The sequence below is a fragment of the Salmo trutta genome, chromosome 25 (genome assembly GCF_901001165.1).
Source record: "Salmo trutta chromosome 25, fSalTru1.1, whole genome shotgun sequence".
Taxonomy (NCBI): domain Eukaryota; kingdom Metazoa; phylum Chordata; class Actinopteri; order Salmoniformes; family Salmonidae; genus Salmo; species Salmo trutta.
Genome location: NC_042981.1, coordinates 11,762,198 through 11,783,961, shown reverse-complemented (window position 1 = coordinate 11,783,961; position 21,764 = coordinate 11,762,198). Strand labels below are relative to the sequence as shown.

The 21,764-nt window shown below is 47.5% G+C and overlaps 1 protein-coding gene across 1 annotated transcript in view; it reads left to right on the top strand.

Annotated features, from left to right (window-relative positions):
- The window catches only part of LOC115162024 (pleckstrin homology domain-containing family H member 1), a 68,794-nt gene that overhangs the window by 28,017 nt on the left and 19,013 nt on the right, over positions 1–21,764 (top strand). The window contains exons 3-20 of the mRNA XM_029712941.1: positions 4,599–4,661; positions 4,957–5,106; positions 5,401–5,484; positions 5,684–5,765; positions 6,184–6,779; positions 10,380–10,973; positions 11,144–11,353; positions 12,617–12,695; positions 14,500–14,585; positions 14,886–15,033; positions 15,196–15,335; positions 15,579–15,689; positions 16,100–16,186; positions 17,245–17,406; positions 19,212–19,292; positions 19,412–19,591; positions 20,324–20,435; positions 21,241–21,353. Coding sequence (XP_029568801.1) covers positions 4,599–4,661; positions 4,957–5,106; positions 5,401–5,484; positions 5,684–5,765; positions 6,184–6,779; positions 10,380–10,973; positions 11,144–11,353; positions 12,617–12,695; positions 14,500–14,585; positions 14,886–15,033; positions 15,196–15,335; positions 15,579–15,689; positions 16,100–16,186; positions 17,245–17,406; positions 19,212–19,292; positions 19,412–19,591; positions 20,324–20,435; positions 21,241–21,353 — 3,078 coding nt within the window. The remainder of the gene's footprint in view (positions 1–4,598; positions 4,662–4,956; positions 5,107–5,400; positions 5,485–5,683; positions 5,766–6,183; positions 6,780–10,379; positions 10,974–11,143; positions 11,354–12,616; positions 12,696–14,499; positions 14,586–14,885; positions 15,034–15,195; positions 15,336–15,578; positions 15,690–16,099; positions 16,187–17,244; positions 17,407–19,211; positions 19,293–19,411; positions 19,592–20,323; positions 20,436–21,240; positions 21,354–21,764) is intronic.

Below are 21,764 nucleotides of genomic sequence, written 5' to 3'. Positions count from 1 at the left end.
GTCAAATAATAATAATCATAGTAGTTGTCGAGGGTGCAACAAGTCAGTAACACAGGAGTAAGTGTCAGTTGGCTTTTTCATAGCCGATCTTTGAGAGTATCTCTACCGCTCCTGCTGTCTCTAGAGAGTTGAAAACAGGAGGTCTGGGACAGGTAGCACGTCCGGTGAATAGGTTAGGGTTCCAGCAGGTCTGGGACAACAGGTCTGGGACAGGTAGCACGTCCGGCGAACAGGTCATGGTTCCATAGCTGCAGGCAGAACAGTTGGAACTGGAGCAGCAGCACGGCCAGGTGAACTGGGGACAGCAAGGAGTCATCAAGCCAGGTAGTCCTGAGGCATGGTCCTAGGGCTCAGGTCCTCCGAGAGAGAGAAAGAAAGAAAGAGAAAGAGAGAATTAGAGAGAGCATATTTAAATTCACACAGGACACCGGAAAAGACAAGAGAAATACTCCAGATGTGATAGACTGACCCTAGCCCCCCGACACATAAACTACTGCAGCATAAATACTGGAGGCTGAGACAGGAGGGGTCAGGAGACACTGTGGCCCCATCCGATGAACCCCTGGACAGGGCCAAACAGGTAGGATATAACCCCACCCACTTTGCCAAAGCACAGCCTCCACACCACTGGAGGGATATCTCCAACCACCAACATACCATCCCGGGACAAGGCCGAGTATAGCCCACAAAGATCTCCGCCACGGCACAGCCCAAGGGGGGGGCGCCAACCCAGACAGGAAGACCACGTCAGTGACTCAACCCACTCAAGTGACGCACCCCTCCCAGGGACGGCATGGAAGAACACCAGTAAGCCAGTGACTCAGCCCCCGTAATAGGGGTAGAGGCAGAGAATCCCAGTGGAAAGAGGGGAAACCGGCCAGGCAGAGACAGCAAGGGCGGTTCGTTGCTCCAGCCTTTCCGTTCACCTTCACACCCCTGGGCCAGACTACACTTAATCATAGGACCTACTGAAGAGATATGTCTTCAGTAAAGACTTAAAGGTTGAGACTGAGTCTGCGTCTCTCACATGAGTAGGCAGACTATTCCATAAAAATTGAGCTCTATAGGAGAAAGCCCTGCCTCCAGCTGTTTGCTTAGAAATTCTAGGAACAATTAGGAGGCCCGCGTCTTGTGACCGTAGCGTACGTGTAGGTATGTACGGCAGGACCAAATCGGAAAGATAGGTAGGAGCAAGCCCATGTAATGCTTTGTAGGTTAGCAGTATAACCTTGAAATCAGCCCATGCCTTAACAGGAAGCCAGTGTAGGGAGGCTAGCACTGGAGTAATATGATCACATTTTTTGGTTCTATCAGGATTCTAGCAGCCGTATTTAGCACTAACTGAAGTTTATTTAGTGCTTTATCCGGGTAGCCGGAAAGTAGAGCATTGCAGTAGTCCAACCTAGAAGTAACAAAGGCATGGATTAATTTTTCTGCGTCATTTTTGGACAGAAAGTTTCTGATTTTTGCAATGTTACGTAGATGGAAAAAAGCTGTCCTTGAAACAGTCTTGATATGTTCTTCAAAAGAGAGATCAGGGTCCAGAGTAACGCCGAGGTCCTTCACAGTTTTATTTGAGACGACTGTACAACCATCCAGATTAATTGTCAGATTCAACAGAAGATCTCTTTGTTTCTTGGGACCTAGAACAAGCATCTCTGTTTTGTCCGAGTTTAAGAGTAGAAAGTTTGCAGCCATCCACTTCCTTATGTCTGAGACACAGGCTTCTAGTGAGGGTAATTTTGGGGCTTCACCATGTTTCATTGAAATATACAGCTGTGTGTCATCCGCATAGCAGTGAAATTTAACATTATGTTTTCGAATGACATCCCCAAGAGGTAAAATATATAGTGAAAACAATAGTGGTCCTAAAATGGAACCTTGAGGAACACCGAAATTTACAGTTGATTTGTCAGAGGACAAACCATTCACAGAGACGAACTGATATCTTTCCGACAGATAAGACCTAAACCAGGCCAGAACTTGTCCATGTAGACCAATTTGGGTTTCCAATCTCTCCAAAAGAATGTGGTGATCGATGGTATCAAAAGCAGCACTAAGATCTAGGAGCACGAGGACAGACGCAGAACCTCGGTCTGACGTCATTAAAAGGTAATTTACCACCTTCACAAGTGCAGTCTCAGTGCTATGATGGGGTCTAAAATCAGACTGAAGCGTTCCGTGTACATTGTTTGTCTTCAGGAAGGCAGTGAACAGAGATTGCTTCACTGAAAGTAAAGGGGCTGAATAATTTTGCACGGCCAATTTTTCAGTTTTTTATTTGTTATAAATTTTGTTCCACTTCATGATTGTGTCCCACTTGTTGTTGATTCTTCACAAAAAATTACAGTTTTATATCTTTATGTTTGAAGCCTGAAATGTGGCAAAAGGTCGAAAAGTTCAAGGGGGCCGAATACTTTCGCAAGGCACTGTATCTACAAATTCTATCTTTTGGGAGGGGCAGAAAACAGTTTTCAACCAGCGATTGAGTTGTGAGACTCTGCTGTAGAGCTCATCACTCCCCCTAACTGGAAGGGGGCCAGAGACAATTAATCGATGCCGACACATCTTTCTAGCTGATTTACACGCTGAAGCTATGTTGCGCTTGGTGACCTCTGACTGTTTCATCCTAACATCGTTGGTGCCGACGTGGATAACAATATCTCTATACTCTCTACACTCGCCAGTTTTAGCTTTAGCCAGCACCATCTTCAGATTAGCCTTAACGTCGGTAGCCCTGCCCCCTGGTAAACAGTGTATGATCGCTGGATGATTAGTTTTTAGTCTAATACTGCGGGTAATGGAGTCGCCAATGACTACGGTTTTCAATTTGTCAGAGCTAATGGTGAGAGGCTTCGGCGTCTCAGACCCCATAACGGGAGGAGTAGAGACCAGAGAAGGCTCGGCCTCTGACTCCGACTCGCTTAATGGGGAGAACCGGTTGAAAGTTTCTGTCGGCTGAATAAGCGACACCGGTTGAGCATTCCTACAGCGTTTCCCTCCAGAAGCCATGAGAAAGTTGTCCGGCTGCGGGGACCGTGCGAGGGGGTTTATACTAACGTTACTATCTGTACTTACTGGTGGCACAGACGCCGTTTCATCCTTTCCTACACTGAAATTACCCTTGCCTAACGATTGCGTCTGAAGCTGGGCTTGCAGCACAGCTATCCTCGCCGTAAGGCGATCGTTCTCCTGTATATTATGAGTACAACGACTGCAATTAGAAGGCATCATGTTAATGTTACTTAGCTTCGGCTGTTTGAAGTCCTGACGAACCATCTCCAGATAAAACCTCCGGGGTGAAAAAGTTGAGTGAGGGAAAAACTAAAAATATACGGTAATGAAAAAGTAAAAACCGTGAAGTAGTCAGGTAGCAAAGTAAGATCGGCAACAAAACGCACAGCAGCACGTAAACAAGTCTGCAAGTTGTGACCGGAAACAGGAAGTGACTGTTCAGGGCTAGCCTACATAGTAATATAGGCTAGCATACAGACTCACATCTTACATAGTACTGTAGGCTAGCATACAGACTCACATCCTACATGGTATTGTAGGCTAGCATACAGACTCACATCCTACATGGTATTGTAGGCTAGCATACAGACTCACATCCTACATGGTATTGTAGGCTAGCATACAGACTCACATCCTACATGGTATTGTAGGCTAGCATACAGACTCACATCCTACATGGTATTGTAGGCTAGCATACAGACTCACATCCTACATGGTATTTTAGGCTAGCATACAGACTCACATCTTACATAGTACTGTAGGCTAGCATACAGACTCACATCCTACATGGTATTTTAGGCTAGCATACAGACTCCGCTCTTAGATCTATAGACTACCATGGTGGACAGACATGTCTCAGACATATTTATGGCCTGTAACACACACAGTACACACACACACGCACACACACACACACACACACACACACACATCAGCACAGTATAGGGCAATGTCTGGCACTACTCCACTATAGGATCAACTTAGTTTCAGATGGTTTTCCTGGATCCCTCTGATGACCTTGCCTGATAATGTTCTCTGACTCATTATTCAGTTTGACTACATGCTGTGAGGAGGAATGTCTGAGTTGAATGGGTTTTGAGGAATTGGACTCAGAAGGTTGACAAACCAAAGTTCCTCCCTACTCTACCCCCTCTCCCCCTCCCCTACCACCCACAGTCACTCGCCACTCACCTTTCAAATTTCCTGTGAGGGGGACGACGCTTAAGAACTATTGTTGTGGGGGATTAGTGTGTGTGTGTGTGTGTGTGTGTGTGTGTGTGTGTGTGTGTGTGTGTGTGTGTGTGTGTGTGTGTGTGTGTGTGTGTGTGTGTGTGTGTGTGTGTGTGTGTGTGTGTGTGTGTGTGTGTGTGCGTGTGTGTGTGTACTGTGTGTGTTACAGACCATAAATATGTCTGAGGCATGTCTGTCCACCATGGTAGTCTATAGATCTAACAGAGGAGTCTGTGTGCTAGCCTACATTGCAGACACACACACACTAGATTTTCCCGTGACCCCCTTCAACCCCATACTGAGACAGCTGACCCGTAGGAAGAAGTAACCATGGCAACCCTTTTGTCCCCTAGATGCAGGAGTTGGAGCTGAGGGTGACAGAGTCTGACCAACGGGCCGAGAGTGCTGAGAAACAGGTACACTACAGTAACAGTCTGCCAACCACATTTTACAATCACAGCTTCTGTAGGCTTGAGTAGCTTTCTCCCTCTCTCTCTCTCTCTCTCTCTCTCTCTCTCTCTCTCTTTCTCTCTCTGTGTGTCTCTCTCTCTCTTTCATCATTTCTGCACTTCCCTCTCTATAACAGCTGAGGCTCATCTTGCAAACTTGATTTAGTCTCCTGCTCTACTGAGGGTTCCAGAGTCCATTTGTTCCCACCTATCTTGTGAGTGTGAACATGTGAGTGTGGACATAGTTGATGATGTATTACAGATCCATGTCATGGAAGAGAAGCTGAAATATGCAAACGTACAACCCAGCGAATCAGAGAACTCAGTGTTCAGAAGGTACCAGGACCTGACGAATCAGATGCAGGAGAAAGATGCAGTGATAAAGAGATTAGAGGTGCAGCTGGAAAAACAGGTATGGAAGCTATAGAGTGAGACCCAAATGGTATCCTATCCCTTATATAGTGCACTACTTTTGAACAGAGCCCTATGGACCTTGGTCAAAAGTAGTGCACTGTATAGGGAATAGGGTACAATTTAGGATGCACCCATAGATAAGAAACATGGAAGACACATTTCAGTTGAATGCATTCAGTTGTACAACTGACTAGGTATCTCCCTTTCCCTTATTATGTCCATTCATGTTCATAATATGTCCTGTAGGTTATGATGAGTCACTAACCATGAACCATGTTTTCTTGGCCTCTAGATCTTAGTCAGAGCCCAGGAGGCTAAGATCATTGAGGAGAAGGCTGCTAAAATCAAAGACTGGGTTACGTTTAAGCTACGAGAGGTAAGCGTAGCTCGGATACACTATGTACTGTGACATATACATCCTATAGGGACCAGCCACGTCAAAGATTAAGCTTTCTTTGCATTAGCTCAACTTAAACCTAAACCCAAACCCAGCTTATGATCAGTGGTTAAAGACAAAATAACAGTTAACCCCAAACTGTCACTAATTGTCATCTTCTTTCTGCGCTGTGTTTCAGATGGAGATTGAGAACCAGCAGCTGAAAATGTCCAACCTGAAGCAGGCAGAGCAGATTATGATGCTGCAGGACAAACTGCAAGGTGATCCACAGGAACTTTAGTTCATCTACCCAGCACCTCACCCTCTGAGAGTACCACGCTCCATTTTAACAAAGCAACACCCATAGGCCTTCGACGCCAGCCAGCTGTTATCACAGCATTAACAACTGTCATCACAGTTTTCAATTGTTATCCACCTAAAGTCATGCAAATGGTCTGGTTGAAGTGGCATAGGATCTGTACGAGTGGGAGTATGTAGATGATGAAGAGGGGCCCAGCATAGAGCCCTGGGGCACACCACAGTCTATGTTACTTTGATAGTATCAGAGCCTTATCACCTTAGTGATAGATGATTAGTAGTCAAGTGTGGGCCTATGTTCTATAGTACATGTTGTTATATTGTCAAAGGTTGCTGTTGTGTCTCTACATTGACTATATTTTGTCCCCTCTTGTCCAATAGCTCTCCTGGAGAAGCCTTCATCCCCCCTCCCCCCCACCTCTCCTTCCACAGACACCCACCAGGGACCCTCCAGCCCTCTGTACCCCTCATGCTGTCCTGGGACCTCACCTGTCCAGGAGGAAACAGGCTGGGGGAGACAGACAGGTCCAGGGGACAGAGCAGAGCAGCCCTGTAAACCCAGAGGGGACAGAGGAGACACAACAGGCCACGGCACTGTGACAGTAACCCTGCCAGACACTCCCTCTCTGGGCAGCAAGGGCAGGGAGGCTGGGGCTGAACCTGGTAGTCCTGTTCCAACCACTGGAGGTCAGGACCATCCACTAGGTAGCGCTACTCCCAGAGATCACTCCGCGGACGAGCTCAACAGCAGGTTCCGCTCCCAACGTCTCCACTCTTCCTCCTCTTCCTCTTCCTCCTCCTCATCTTCCTCTGCCTGTGAAACAACCCACGGGGGTCCCAGGACCCCTGATATCCCTACCTCCACCCCCAAAAACCCTCTCCTCTGCCGCTCTCCATCTAACTCTCACCCCTTCCAGACCCACACCCAGCCCCTGGCACTACCCTCCCATACTGGGACCAGCATGACCCTACCCAAGGTGTGTTAAGTTCTATGTATATCTATTTATGTATATATACACTACCGTTCAAAAGTTTGGGCTCACTTAGAAATGTCCTTGTTTTTGAAAGAAAAGCACATTTTTTGTCCATTAAAATAACATCAAGTTGATCAGAAATACAGTGTAGACATTGTTAATGTTGTAAATGACTATTGTAGCTGGAAACAACATTTTTTTATGGAATATCTACATAGGCGTACAGAGGCCCATTATCAGCAACCATCACTCCTGTGTTCCAATGGCACGTTGTGTTAGCTAATCCAAGTTTATCATTTTAAAAGGCTAATTGATCATTAGAAAACCCTTTTGCAATTATGTTAGCACAGCTGAAAACTGTTGTTCTGATTAAAGAAGCAATAAAACTGGCCTTCTTTAGACTAGTTGAGTATCTGGAGCATCAGCATTTGTGGGTTCGATTACAGGCTCAAAATGGCCAGAAACAAAGACCTTCTGAAACTCGTCAGTCTATAATTGTTCTGAGAAATGAAGGCGATTCCATGTGAGAAATTGCCAAGAAACTGAAGATCTCATACAACGTTGTGTACTACTCCCTTCACAGAACAGCGCAAACTGGCTCTAACCAGAATAGAAAGAGGAGTGTGAGGCCCCGGTGCACAACTGAGCAAGTGGACAAGTACATTAGAGTGTCTAGTTTGAGAAACAGACGCCTCACAAGTCCTCAACTGGCAGCTTCATTAAATAGTACCCGCAAAACACCAGTCTCAACGTCAACAGTGAAGAGGCAACTCTGGGATGCTGGCCTTCTAGGCAGAGTTGCAAACAAAAAGCCATATCTCAGACTGGCCAATAAAAATAAAATATTAAGATGGGCAAAAGAACACAGACACGAGACAGAGGAAGTCTGCTAGAAGGCCAGCACCAGAACCAAAAATCTCAAATTTGGACTAATCAGACCAAAGGACAGATTTCCACCGGTCTAATGTCCATTGCTCGTGTTTCTTGTCCCAAACAAGTTTCAAATCAAAATCACTTATTTGTCACATGTGCCAAATACAACAAGTGTAGACTTTACCGTGAAATCCTTACTTACAAGCCCTTAATCAACAGTGCAGTTCAAGAAGTGTTTAGAAAATATTTACCAAGTAGACTAAAATAAAAAGTAATAATAAAAAGTAACACAATAAGAATAATGAGGCTATATACTGGGGGCGCCGGTACCGAGTCAGTGTGCGGGAGTACAGGCTAGTTGAGGTAATTTGTACAGGTAGGTGGGGGTGAAGTGACTATGCATAGATAATAAACAGCGAGTAGCAGCAGTGTACAAGAGGGGGGGTCAATGTAAATTGTCCGGTGGCGATTTTATTAATTGTTCAGCAGTCTTATGGCTTATGTCTCCCTGTAGCGCTGTCTTAGGTGTCTCACAGTACTGACATTGCAATTTATTGCCCTGGCCACATCTGCAGTCCTCATGCCTCCTTGCAGCATGCCTATGGTACATTCACGCAGATGGGCAGGAACCCTGGGCATCTTTCTTTGGTGTTTTTCAGAGTCCGTAGAAAGGCCTCTTTAGTGTCCTAAGTTTTCATAACTGTGACCTTAATTGCCTACCGTCTGTAAGCTGTTAGTGTCTTAACGATCGTTCCACAGGTGCATGTCCATTCATTGTTTATGGTTCAATGAACAAGCATAGGAAACAGTGTTTAAACCCTTTACAATGAAGATCTGTGAAGTTATTTGGATTTTTACGAATTATCTTTGAAAGACAGGGTCCTGAAAAAGGGATGTTTCTTTTTTTGCTGAGTTTATACACTGCTCAAAAAAATAAAGGGAACACTTAAACAACACAATGTAACTCCAAGTCAATCACACTTCTGTGAAATCAAACTGTCCACTTAGGAAGCAACACTGATTGACAATACATTTCACATGCTGTTGTGCAAATGGAATAGACAACAGGTGGAAATTATAGGCAATTAGCAAGACACCCCCAATAAAGGAGTGGTTCTGCAGGTGGTGACCACAGACCACTTCTCAGTTCCTATGCTTCCTGGCTGATGTTTTGGTCACTTTTGAATGCTGGCGGTGCTTTCACTCTAGTGGTAGCATGAGACGGAGTCTACAACCCACACAAGTGGCTCAGGTAGTGCAGCTCATCCAGGATGGCACATCAATGCGAGCTGTGGCAAGAAGGTTTGCTGTGTCTGTCAGCGTAGTGTCCAGAGCATGGAGGCGCTACCAGGAGACAGGCCAGTACATCAGGAAACGCGGAGGAGGCCGTAGGAGGGCAACAACCCAGCAGCAGGACCGCTACCTCCGCCTTTGTGCAAGGAGGAGCAGGAGAAGCACTGCCAGAGCCCTGCAAAAAGACCTCCAGCAGGCCACAAATGTGCATGTGTCTGCTCAAACGGTCAGAAACAGACTCCATGAGGGTGGTATGAGGGCCCGACGTCCACAGGTGGGGGTTGTGCTTACAGCCCAACACCGTGCAGGACGTTTAGCATTTGCCAGAGACCACCAAGATTGGCAAATTCGCCACTGGCGCCGTGTGCTCTTCACAGATGAAAGCAGGTTCACACTGAGCACATGTGACAGACGTGACAGAGTCTGGAGATGCCGTGGAGAACGTTCTGCTGCCTGCAACATCCTCCAGCATGACCGGTTTGGCGGTGGGTCAGTCATGGTGTGGGGTGGCATTTCTTTGGGGGGCCGCACAGCCCTCCATGTGCTCGCCAGAGGTAGCCTGACTGCCATTAGGTACCGAGATGAGATCCTCAGACCCCTTGTGAGACCATATGCTGGTGCGGTTGGCCCTGGGTTCCTCCTAATGCAAGACAATACTAGACCTCATGTGGCTGGAGTGTGTCAGCAGTTCCTGCAAGAGGAACGCATTGATGCAATGGACTGGCCCGCCCGTTCCCCAGACCTGAATCCAATTGAGCACATCTGGGACATCATGTCTCGCTCCATCCACCAACGCCACGTTGCACCACAGACTGTCCAGGAGTTGGTGGATGCTTTAGTCCAGGTCTGGGAGGAGATCCCTCAGGAGACCATCCGCCACCTCATCAGGAGCATGCCCAGGCATTGTAGGGAGGCCATACAGGCACGTGGAGGCCACACACACTACCGAGCCTCATTTTGACTTGTTTTAAGGACATTACATCAAATTTGGATCAGCCTGTAGTGTGGTTTTCCACTTTAATTTAGAGTGTGACTCCAAATCCAGACTTCCATGGGTTGATAAATTGGATTTCCATTGATTATTTTTCTGTGATTTTGTTGTCAGCACATTCAACTATGTAAAGAAAAAAGTATTTAATACGATTATTTCATTCATTCAGATCTAGGATGTGTTATTTTAGTGTTCCCTTTATTTTTTTGAGCAGTGTATATATATTAATGTGGCCCTATACACCTGTAATTATGGTACTCTCTCTCCATTCCTTGTATTTGTACACGAGCCGTACGATTCTTTTTACTGTTTGACTGTTCCAATGTGTGATGGCCGCTCTGGAGTGGGATGTTATCAGTCAGTAAACTTAGTTGAACTTGAATCAATGTCAACTTCAATCAAATGCCAATCAATAATGTCATCTATCTTTGTTTGTGAACTAACAGGTGCGGACGCCTCTGACCCCACGAGACAGCATCCAGCTGGTGAAGAAACACTACAGTCAGCCCCAGCCTGGAGGTGTGGACCGGCTGCACCACCTCAACGCCCCCAGTCAGCCCCAGCCTGGAGGTGTGGACCGGCTGCACCACCTCAACGCCCCCAGTCAGCCCCAGCCTGGAGGTGTGGACCGGCTGCACCACCTCAACGCCCCCAGTCAGCCCCAGCCTGGAGGTGTGGACCGGCTGCACCACCTCAACGCCCCCAGTCAGCCCCAGCCTGGAGGTGTGGACCGGCTGCACCACCTCAACGCCCCCAGTCAACCCCAGCCTGGAGGTGTGGACCGGCTGCACCACCTCAACGCCCCCAGTCAGCCCCAGCCTGGAGGTGTGGACCGGCTGCACCACCTCAACGCCCCCAGTCAGCCCCAGCCTGGAGGTGTGGACCGGCTGCACCACCTCAACGCCCCCAGTCAGCCCCAGCCTGGAGGTGTGGACCGGCTGCACCACCTCAACGCCCCCAGTCAGCCCCAGCCTGGAGGTGTGGACCGGCTGCACCACCTCAACATCCCCATAGACATCATGACTGCTTTCAGCACCCAGGTAAAGGGGTGAGCATGCTCAACTCTATCCTGTGGTGTAGAAACAGTGAGAGTGTGCTTAAAGTCAACAGTCGGTCACATGACAATGATAAAAAGGTACCCGGCTGCACTCAGTTGATGTAGTTGCAATTGAAGTAATTGCTTCTTTTTTTTCATCTTTGCACCCTGCAGAGCCTTGCGTCTCCCTCCACCTGCAGTCACTTCCTGGTAGAGACAGATATAGATGACGGGCTGCCTGACAATATGGAGGGGGTGGTAGAGGGGGCCGAGGGTCCTTCCCAGGAAGGAGTGTCGTTTGTTGGGTTGGCTGAGGGTCTGGAACTGCTGGATCCGGAGGTTCTGAAACCCCCCACCCCACCTCTGCACCGCTTCCCCTCCTGGGTGAGACAGAGAGAGAGAGAGAGAGAGAGAGAGAGAGAGAGAGAGAGAGAGAGAGAGAGAGAGAGAGAGATCCAGCTGGTCCTGGGGCTGAGTTCACAAACCTGTTCTACTAACACACTGAAGCCTCAGGACCAGAACATCCAATCAATCAGAATAAACCAAATTACAACACAGTCAAAACAAAACTACATTGCTTATTGGGAAACACAAGCACAAACACAAAGCAAAATGCAGTGCTATCTGGCCCTAAATCGACAGTACACCGTGGCTAACTATTTGACCATGGTTACTGATCAAAACCTTAGAAAAACCTTGACAAAGTACAGGCTCAGTGAGCACAGCCTTGCCATTGAGAAGGGTAGACACAGGAAAACATGGCTCCCTGTAGAGGAAAGGCTGTGCAACCACTGCACAACAGCAGAACCTGAGACAGAGCTGCATTTCCTGACAAAATGTAAAAAATATAAAACAATTAGAGAGTGTCATTTCCCCAAATTTGAAACCCTTATTCAAGGTTTCAAAGACCTCTCAGATGAGGATAGGCTACCCGTCCAGTTGGGGGAGGAAGCAGAGAGCTGTGTGTTGGCAGCGCACTACATTGCTGCATGCCATAAGTTGAGGGACAGTGTCTGACAGACCAATAAACCTGCACATGTCCTCTACTGTATGCTTATTGTTATTGTTGAATGTATGGTTATTTTGACCCTTGGTTATTGTTGTTACTGTTGTCCCATTGACAATTATGATTCTCATTTTTTATTTATTTTTATATTGTAAATATCCAAAATAAGCTTTGGCAATATGTATATTGTTACGTCATGCCAATAAAGCGAATTGAATTGAATTGAATTGAGAGAGAGAGACAGAGAGAGAGAGAGAGAGAGACAGAGAGAGAGAGAGAGAGAGGCAGAGAGAGAGAGAGAGAGAGAGAGAGAGGCAGAGAGAGAGAGAGAGAGACAGAGAGAGAGAGAGAGAGAGAGAGACAGAGAGAGAGAGACAGAGAGAGAGAGAGAGAGAGACGCAGAGAGAGAGAGAGAGAGAGAGGCAGAGAGAGAGAGACAGAGAGAGAGAGAGAGAGACAGAGAGAGTGAGAGAGAGACAGAGAGAGAGAGAGAGGCAGAGAGAGAGAGAGAGCTGGTGGAGTGTTCTTTGCCATAGTCTCATATCAGTGTGTGTGTTCCTGTTGTTGTGAGCAGTCAAAGTCATGTTATAAAACACACATACACATACTCATGCTTACACAATGATCTATGTGCTCTACAGGAGAGCCGTATCTATGCTGTGGCCAAGTCAGGGATGACAGTATCGGAGGCGACCGCAGGAGCCAGAGGTCCTGGTCCAGGTGAGTTGCCTACCATGCTGATGTTGGAGAGGACTGTCTGGAGGAATCTCAATTGCAGTTGCAGTTTCCTCACGAGGAATCAAGGAATTGTAATTGAGATTGTCCCTCTGTGTCTGTGGTGGAACATTATGGGGCCTGTCAGTACTCCTTTTGATGTCACATCTTCCTGTCTGAGGGGGTGACACCTGTGCAGGTGTGATCTGGGAAGCTTTAAGGAGCTCTTTAAAGAGATGTTTAAGAGCAGAACCCTGCTTTTTAATCAGCTGTGATGAAAGGATAGGACGTACACACAGTAAGACAGACTATAATTATATACTGCTCAAAAAAATAAAGGGAACACTTAAACAACACATCATAGATCTGAATGAAAGAAATAATGTTATTAAATACTTTTTTCTTTATATAGTTGAATGTGCTGACAACAAAATCACACAAAAATAATCAATGGAAATCCAATTTATCAACCCATGGAGGTCTGGATTTGGAGTCACTCTAAATTAAAGTGGAAAACCACACTACAGGCTGATCCAACTTTGATGTAAGGTCCTTAAAACAAGTCAAAATGAGGCTCAGTAGTGTGTGTGGCCTCCACGTGCCTGTATGACCTCCCTACTACGCCTGGGCATACTCCTGATGAGGTGGCGGATGGTCTCCTGAGGGATCTCCTCCCAGACCTGGACTAAAGCATCCGCCAACTCCTGGACAGTCTGTGGTGCAACGTGGCGTTGGTGGATGGAGCGAGACATGATGTCCCAGATGTGCTCAATTGGATTCAGGTCTGGGGAACGGGCGGGCCAGTCCATAGCATCAATGCCTTCCTCTTGCAGGAACTGCTGACACACTCCAGCCACATGAGGTCTAGCATTGTCTTGCATTAGGAGGAACCCAGGGCCAACCGCACCAGCATATGGTCTCACAAGGGGTCTGAGGATCTCATCTCGGTACCTAATGGCAGTCAGGCTACCTCTGGCGAGCACACGTCTGTCACGTGCTCAGTGTGAACCTGCTTTCATCTGTGAAGAGCACAGGGCGCCAGTGGCGAATTTGCCAATCTTGGTGTTCTCTGGCAAATGCCAAACGTCCTGCACGGTGTTGGGCTGTAAGCACAACCCCAAGCTGTGGACGTCGGGCCCTCATACCACCCTCATGGAGTCTGTTTCTGACCGTTTGAGCAGACACATGCACATTTGTGGCCTGCTGGAGGTGATTTTGCAGGGCTCTGGAAGTGCTCCTCCTGCTCCTCCTTGCACAAAGGCGGAGGTAGCGGTCCTGCTGCTGGGTTGTTGCCCTCCTACGGCCTCCTCCACGTCTCCTGATGTACTGGCCTGTCTCCTGGTAGCGCCTCCATGCTCTGGACACTATGCTGACAGACACAGCAAACCTTCTTGCCACAGCTCGCATTGATGTGCCATTCTGGATGAGCTGCACTACCTGAGCCACTTGTGTGGGTTGTAGACTTTGTCTCATGCTACCACTAGAGTGAAAGCACCGCCAGCATTCAAAAGTGACCAAAACATCAGCCAGGAAGCATAGGAACTGAGAAGTGGTCTGTGGTCACCACCTGCAGAACCACTCCTTTATTGGGGGTGTCTTGCTAATTGCCTATAATTTCCACCTGTTCTCTATTCCATTTGCACAACAGCATGTGAAATGTATTGTCAATCAGTGTTGCTTCCTTAGTGGACAGTTTGATTTCACAGAAGTGTGATTGACTTGGAGTTATATTGTGTTGTTTAAGTGTTCCCTTTATTTTTTTGAGCAGTGTACATCTCGCTGCATCACAAACATCTCATGTTTTCTGCAGAAAAACCACAGTACCCTGCCGCAGGACCATTCACTCACCTGATCTACAAGAACATCACTGTACCCGTGTATACCACACTGAAAGGGGTAAGTACCGTACTCTACATTTACATTTACATTTTAGTCATTTAGCAGACGCTCTTATCCAGAGCGACTTACAGTAGTGAATGCATACATTTCATACAATTTCATACATTTTTTTTCTGTGCTGGCCCCCCGTGGGAATTGAACCCACAACCCTGGTGTTGCAAACACCATGCTCTACCAACTGAGCTACAGGGAAGGCCAGCAGCTCTAACTGTGTTCAACTGACCATAACATATCCACTCCCTATGGACTGTGGTATGTGCTGAGGAATATCTAAAAGTGTCTTCTGTGTGTCTGCAGAAAGCCACTCAGATCAGCAGTGTGCCCCTGCATGATGATGACTCTGGTTCGGAGGATGACAGTGGCTCTCTGGCCAGCCTCAGGACCTCCACCCTGGGCCCAGAAAGGAAGGGCAGCACCCCCGGGAGCCCCCGCGCCGTCAAGAGGGGTGAGAGGGTTTACTTTACTTTAATTCATTTTTTTTTGCACACTTTAAAAAGTACAACAATATAACATATAACACAAGGTACGTGCAAATAAGCTGTGAGTCAGCTGTGAATCACCTCAATGACCTGTTCCTGTTTAGACTTCTGACCTTCGATCCCTCCAGGTGTATCCATGTCATCCATTAGCTCTGAAAGTGACTATGCCATCCCTCCTGACGCCTATTCCCTGGAATCTGACTACTCTGAGCCAGAACACAAAGTCCAGAGAACATCTTCATACTCCTGCGAGAGCCTGCGAGAGCCTGTGAGTGACCATTTACAGTCCGATATGGTGCAGTACGGTGCCATTCACTAGCCATAGTAGAATATAAGACACAAGGACCCCTTCTACTTCCCTGGAGATACACTAGGACTATTCAGCTGTACTGAGCAGCTGTAAAGGACAACGTGAAAATAAACTATCCAAGCCAGCAAAGTATGGGTGAGGTTGGCACGACAGTGTGAAAATGGTAAGTGAGTCATGTGCTGTGTGTGTCCACATGTACAGGAGATGCTGGAGAAGTCAGGTTACCTGCTGAAGATGGGCAGTCAGATTAAAGCCTGGAAGAGACGCTGGTTCATCCTGAGGAACGGAGAGATCTTCTACTACAAGTCTCCGGTGAGTCTCCACGCGTCGTCACTATCTGCTTGATTACTGTCTTCTCTGACAGATTTATTACAGTGGCAGTAAATTGCCAGCCTTGGCTTTATACCTGTTCAAAAAAACACACAACAGGTGGCAGTGTGCACCCTTTCAGTTTGTTTACCAACTCATAGAAGTAGTAGAAGAAGAAAATGGACTACTTCAAAATGGAGATGCGCTCAATGGCGCTGCCCGTGCTCTCACAGATGCCATCATGGGACCGATACAGTAATGCAATGTCTAAGTCAATGGCTGAATCAGTTAAGTTACAACTGGGGTTGGTTCGAAAACGCACAGGAGGGTATTTCTCCAGGGACACGGTTGGAGAGCCATGGTTTATTCTGTATTGCCATCTCCTTCCTATGGTCTTTGTCCTGGTCTTTCAGAGCGATGTGATACGGAAGCCTCAGGGTCAGATGGAGCTGAACTCTTCCTGTCGGATCGCCCGTGGAGAAGGAGCACAGACCTTCCAGGTGAGTGACAGTGATGAGCAGTGGAGGCTGCTGAGGGCAGGATGGCTCATAATAATGGCTGGAATGGAGTCAATGGACTGGTATCAAACACATCAAACATGTGGTTTCCATGTGGTTGATAAGGACTCCAGTCTGGCCATTATTATGAGCCGTCCTGCCCTCAGCAGCCTCCACTGGGGAAGAGGGCTTTAATCTACTGCTACTGCTAGTTCAGCCACTTTCACCCCCAGAAGTAAATTGAGTTAGCTAGTTCGTTAGCACACGCAACATTTGGTTGTGGGTTCTGGGATTACTGGTACACACACACATCCTGCCCTACCATCCCTAGCACCAAACTGGGTAAAAATGAACGTTTCAGCCTGAAGAGAGATCATCAGGTATGGAATGTTGACTTCTGCAGCTGTTACTCATCTCTACTAAGCTGGGGATGCTATCTCTGCTCACTCAGAGTGTGTGTGTGTGTTCTTGCGTACGTGCATGTGTCTGTCTGTCCCTATCTGCCTGTCTGTCTTTATAGGCACGTATTCACCCTGCATTTCTCTTCTCCTGCTCTAATCTTCTCCTGCTCTAATCTTCTCCTGCTCTAATCTTCTCCTGTTCTAATCAAATCAAATCAAATCAATTTATATAGCCCTTCGTATATCAGCTGAAATCTCAAAGTGCTGTACAGAAACCCAGCCTAAAACCCCAAACAGCAAGCAATGCATGTGAAAGAGGCACGGTGGCTAGGAAAAACTCCCTTTGAAAAACTCCCTAGAAAGGCCAAAAACCTAGGAAGAAACCTAGAGAGGAACCAGGCTATGAGGGGTGGCCAGTCCTCTTCTGGCTGTGCCGGGTGGATATTATAACAGAACATGGACAAGATGTTAAAATGTTCATAAATGACCAGCATGGTCAAATAATAATAATCATTGTAGTTGTCGAGGGTGCAACAAGCACTAATCTTCTCCTGCTCTAATCTTCTCCTGCTCTAATCTTCTCCTGCTCTAATCTTTTCCTGCTCTAATATTCTCCTGTTCTAATCTTCTCCTGCTCTAATCTTCTCCTGCTCTAATCAGTTGATAACAGAGAAGAAGACATTCTTCCTGGCGGCTGACTCTCCCAACATCTTGGAGGAGTGGATCAGAGTTCTACAGAACATCTTCAAGGTCCAAGCCAGCAGCCCAGTCGCCATGGAGACCACCACCGCCAAACCCACCGTGAGGGGCTGGCTCACTAAGGTCAGGGAACACTGGACTGGGCCTAAGAGATGAGAAACAGACAACATGCTTAGGGGGATTGGCCTTAGCAAGACGAGGTACAGAAGAGCTTATTTTGATCACATAATGATTGCGTTGGGACAAGGAAATCCCAGCCGGCCAAACCCTCCCCTAACCTGGACGAAGCCTGGGATCGAACCTGGGTCTGTAGTGGCGCCTCAAGTACGGCAATGCAGTGCCTTAGAACGCTGTGCCACTCGGGAGGCCCCCAAAACACACAGTTTTAATAGAAACTTTTAACTTGCCTTTTAAATGGAAGCTTTTAACTTTAACTTTAACTCTTATTACAAAGGCAATACAAAAATATACCTATTCTCACCCAATATAGAGATCGATTATATCAACAATATGTTTCTTATTAGGACACTGTAAAGTTTAAACTAGCCATTCTTCCCACTGTTAGAAAAAGAGACTGTAACAGATTGTCAGTATGGTTGAGACTGGGGCTAGGAGACCCTAAGATCACAGAGGTGTGTCTGTCAGTATGGTTGAGACTGGGGCTAGGAGACCCTAAGATCACAGAGGTGTGTCTGTCAGTATGGTTGAGACTGGGGCTAGGAGACCCTAAGATCACAGAGGTGTGTCTGTCAGTATGGTTGAGACTGGGGCTGGGAGACCCTAAGATCACAGAGGTGTGTCTGTCAGTATGGTTGAGACTGGGGCTAGGAGACCCTAAGATCACAGAGGTGTGTCTGTCAGTATGGTTGAGACTGGGGCTAGGAGACCCTCTAAGATCACAGAGGTGTGTCTGTCAGTATGGTTGAGACTGGGGCTAGGAGACCCTAAGATCACAGAGGTGTGTCTGTCAGTATGGTTGAGACTGGAGCTAGGAGACCCTAAGATCACAGAGGTGTGTCTGTCAGTATGGTTGAGACTGGGGCTAGGAGACCCTAAGATCACAGAGGTGTGTCTGTCAGTATGGTTGAGACTGGGGCTAGGAGACCCTAAGATCACAGAGGTGTGTCTGTCAGTATGGTTGAGACTGGGTCTAGGAGACCCTAAGATCACAGAGGTGTGTCTGTCAGTATGGTTGAGACTGGGGCTAGGAGACCCTAAGATCACAGAGGTGTGTCTGTCAGTATGGTTGAGACTGGGGCTAGGAGACCCTAAGATCACAGAGGTGTGTCTGTCAGTATGGTTGAGACTGGGGCTAGGAGACCCTAAGATCACAGAGGTGTGTCTGTCAGTATGGTTGAGACTGGGGCTAGGAGACCCTAAGATCACAGAGGTGTGTCTGTCAGTATGGTTGAGACTGGGGCTAGGAGACCCTAAGATCACAGAGGTGTGTCTGTCAGTATGGTTGAGACTGGGGCTAGGAAACCCTAAGATCACAGAGGTGTGTGTGACGGCTGACTGACATATTAACTATCTCTCCATGTAAAGAGGCTTTGATCTCTACACTATGACGTTATGCACCTCAGAACTCTGAAGTGATGTACTGTTGGTTCACTGCCTCTCTCTCTGCATATTTGAACTTCGACCCTGATGAAGAGATGTACAGCTAGGATTATGAGTCATGAGATGAAGCCAGTGGTCCACACACATCCACTCTCTACTGCAGCCTGCTGTTCAAATGAGAAATATGCTGTACAGTCTAACTGGTATTGAATCTATAACCCTCACACATTCTCCTCTGTCTCTCTCTATCTCTGTCTCTCATGTGCTCTCTCTCTCACTCTCTCTCTTCTCCATGCGCTCTCTCTTCTCTGTCTCTCGCTCTCCCTCTGTCTCTTCTCTTTCTCTCACACTCTGTCGCTCTCCTCCAGGTGAAGCATGGCCACTCTAAGCTGGTATGGTGCTCTCTGGTCAGCAAGGTCTTCTATTATTACAGGAACCAGGATGACAAGGTTGAAATTCCTTCTTTTCTCCAGCGTCATTACTGTTGACAGTCTATATCTATAGTACAGTATAACTGAATATCATTCTCTAACTGTGTGTGTGTGTATATGTGTTTGTCACGTCTCAGCTCCCTCTAGGCCAGCTGCGGATGCGTGAGGCGGTGGTGGAGGAGGTGGACAGGTCATGTGACTCTGACGAGGACTACGAGGCCGGTGGGCGTGGCTTCTTGTCATCTCACTGTACCCTAGTGGTCCACCCCAGAGAGCAAAGCCCCACCTACCTGCTCATAGGCACCAAGCAAGAGAAGGTACAGCACCCCTAAACTACACTACCCATATACCCCCTCACTGCAAGAGAAGGTACAGCACCCCTAAACTACACTACCCATATACCCCCTCACTGCAAGAGAAGGTACAGCACTCTAAAACTACACTACCCATACACCCTTTCACCTGCTTGCTCATAGGTACCAAGCAAGAGAAGGTACAGCACCTGTAAACTACACTACCCATATACCCCCTCGCTGCAAGGGAAGGTACAGCACCCCTAAACTACACTACCCATATACCCCTTCACTGCAAGAGAAGGTACAGCACCCCTAAACTACACTACCCATCACCTACTTGTTCATAGGTACCAAGCAAGAGAAGGTACAGCACCCGTAAACTACACTACCCATACACCCCATCACCTACTTGCTCATAGGCACCAAGCAAGGGAAGGTACAGCACCCGTAAACTACACTACCCATACACCCCTTCACCTACTTGCTCATAGGTACCAAGCAAGAGAAGGTACAGCACCCGTAAACTACACTACCCATATACCCCCTCGCTGCAAGGGAAGGTACAGCACCTGTAAACTACACTACCCATACACCCCTTCAACTACCTGCTCATAGGTACCAAGCAAGAGAATGTACAGTACTCTAAAAATACACTTATTCAAACACCCCTAATTTCCCATAGTTGTAAGTTACAACCCACAGACACATTGACACTTACCTGTTTCCATTATCTCCTCCATCCTTCCTGTCCAGGACACCTGGCTGTACCACCTGACAGTCGCGGCAGGCAGCAGTGCCAGCTTCAAGGTGGGCACAGAGTATGAGCAGCTGGTGGGGAACCTCCTAGACGTAGAGGGAGATCCAGGTAAGTCATCTAATCATTCAACTCAGTCTGTCTGTCTGTCAACACCAAAGACAAGTACACTACTTGATGTCTAACAAGGCGACAAGGAGTGCCTTGAAGATAGACTAGTGGTTAACAGACTGGTCTAACACCTGCTATACTGTATTACATAAGGTTTCAGATTCAGTCAGTATCATGTTGCATTAACCAGGACAGACTACTGAAATCTCTTGATCCAGTCTGCAATCTGCAGATAGTGTTTATGACTGGGCTGAAGTAAGGCTGTTTCTGGTCAATCTGTGTGTGTGTGTGTGTGTGTGTGTGTGTGTGTGTGTGTGTGTGTGTGTGTGTGTGTGTGTGTGTGTGTGTGTGTGTGTGTGTGTGTGTGTGTGTGTGTGTGTGTGTGTGTGTGTGTGTGTGTGTGTGTGTGTGTGTGTGTGTGTGTGTGTGTGTGTTCTCTCAGACTCTGCATTGTGGAGGAGGGAGGCTCTATGTTTCTGTAAAGATGGCCTGCGCTCTGCTCTCACCACTCTACCATCTGTGTGTGTGTGTGTGTGTGTGTGTGTGTGTGTGTGTGTGTGTGTGTGTGTGTTCTCTCAGACTCTGCATTGTGGAGGAGGGAGGCTCTATGTTTCTGTAAAGATGGCCTGCGCTCCCCTCTCACCACTCTACCATCTGTGTGTATGTGTGTGTGTGTGTGTGTGTTCTCTCAGACTCTGTGTTGTGGAGGAGGGAGGCTCTATGTTTCTGTAAAGATGGCCTGCGCTCCCCTCTCACCACTCTACCATCTGTGTGTATGTGTGTGTGTGTGTGTGTGTTCTCTCAGACTCTGTGTTGTGGAGGAGGGAGGCTCTATGTTTCTGTAAAGATGGCCTGCGCTCCCCTCTCACCACTCTACCATCTGAAGCTCTGCAGACTGAAGCCCTCAAACTCTTCAAGGTCGGTCCTTTCTTTACTCTTCCTTTGTATTTTTTCAAATCCCTGTGTCTTTCTCTTCTCCTGTCTGCTGATCTGACGGAGACCCCCAGTCTGTCTGTCTGTCTGTTAGGGGCTTCCCCTTTTCTGTCCATCAAACCCCCCTCTCCTCTTGGATGCACTCCATGCCCCTCTACCCTACCGCCACTCACAGATCAAAGCCTCGGAGGCTCATTAGAAGTGTGGAAGAGAGATAATGGGTCTGATTATCTCCTGTGATTGAAGCTAAGCGTTCCTCTAGTCCTTGTTCTTGTTGGGGGGTCAGAGACAGTCTGTGTGGATGTAATAGTGGGAGGAGGGAGTGGGATAGACAGACAGCACAGTGGGAGTGGGATTGGGACAGGAAAAGGGAGTGGGACATGGGCAGGGAGTGGG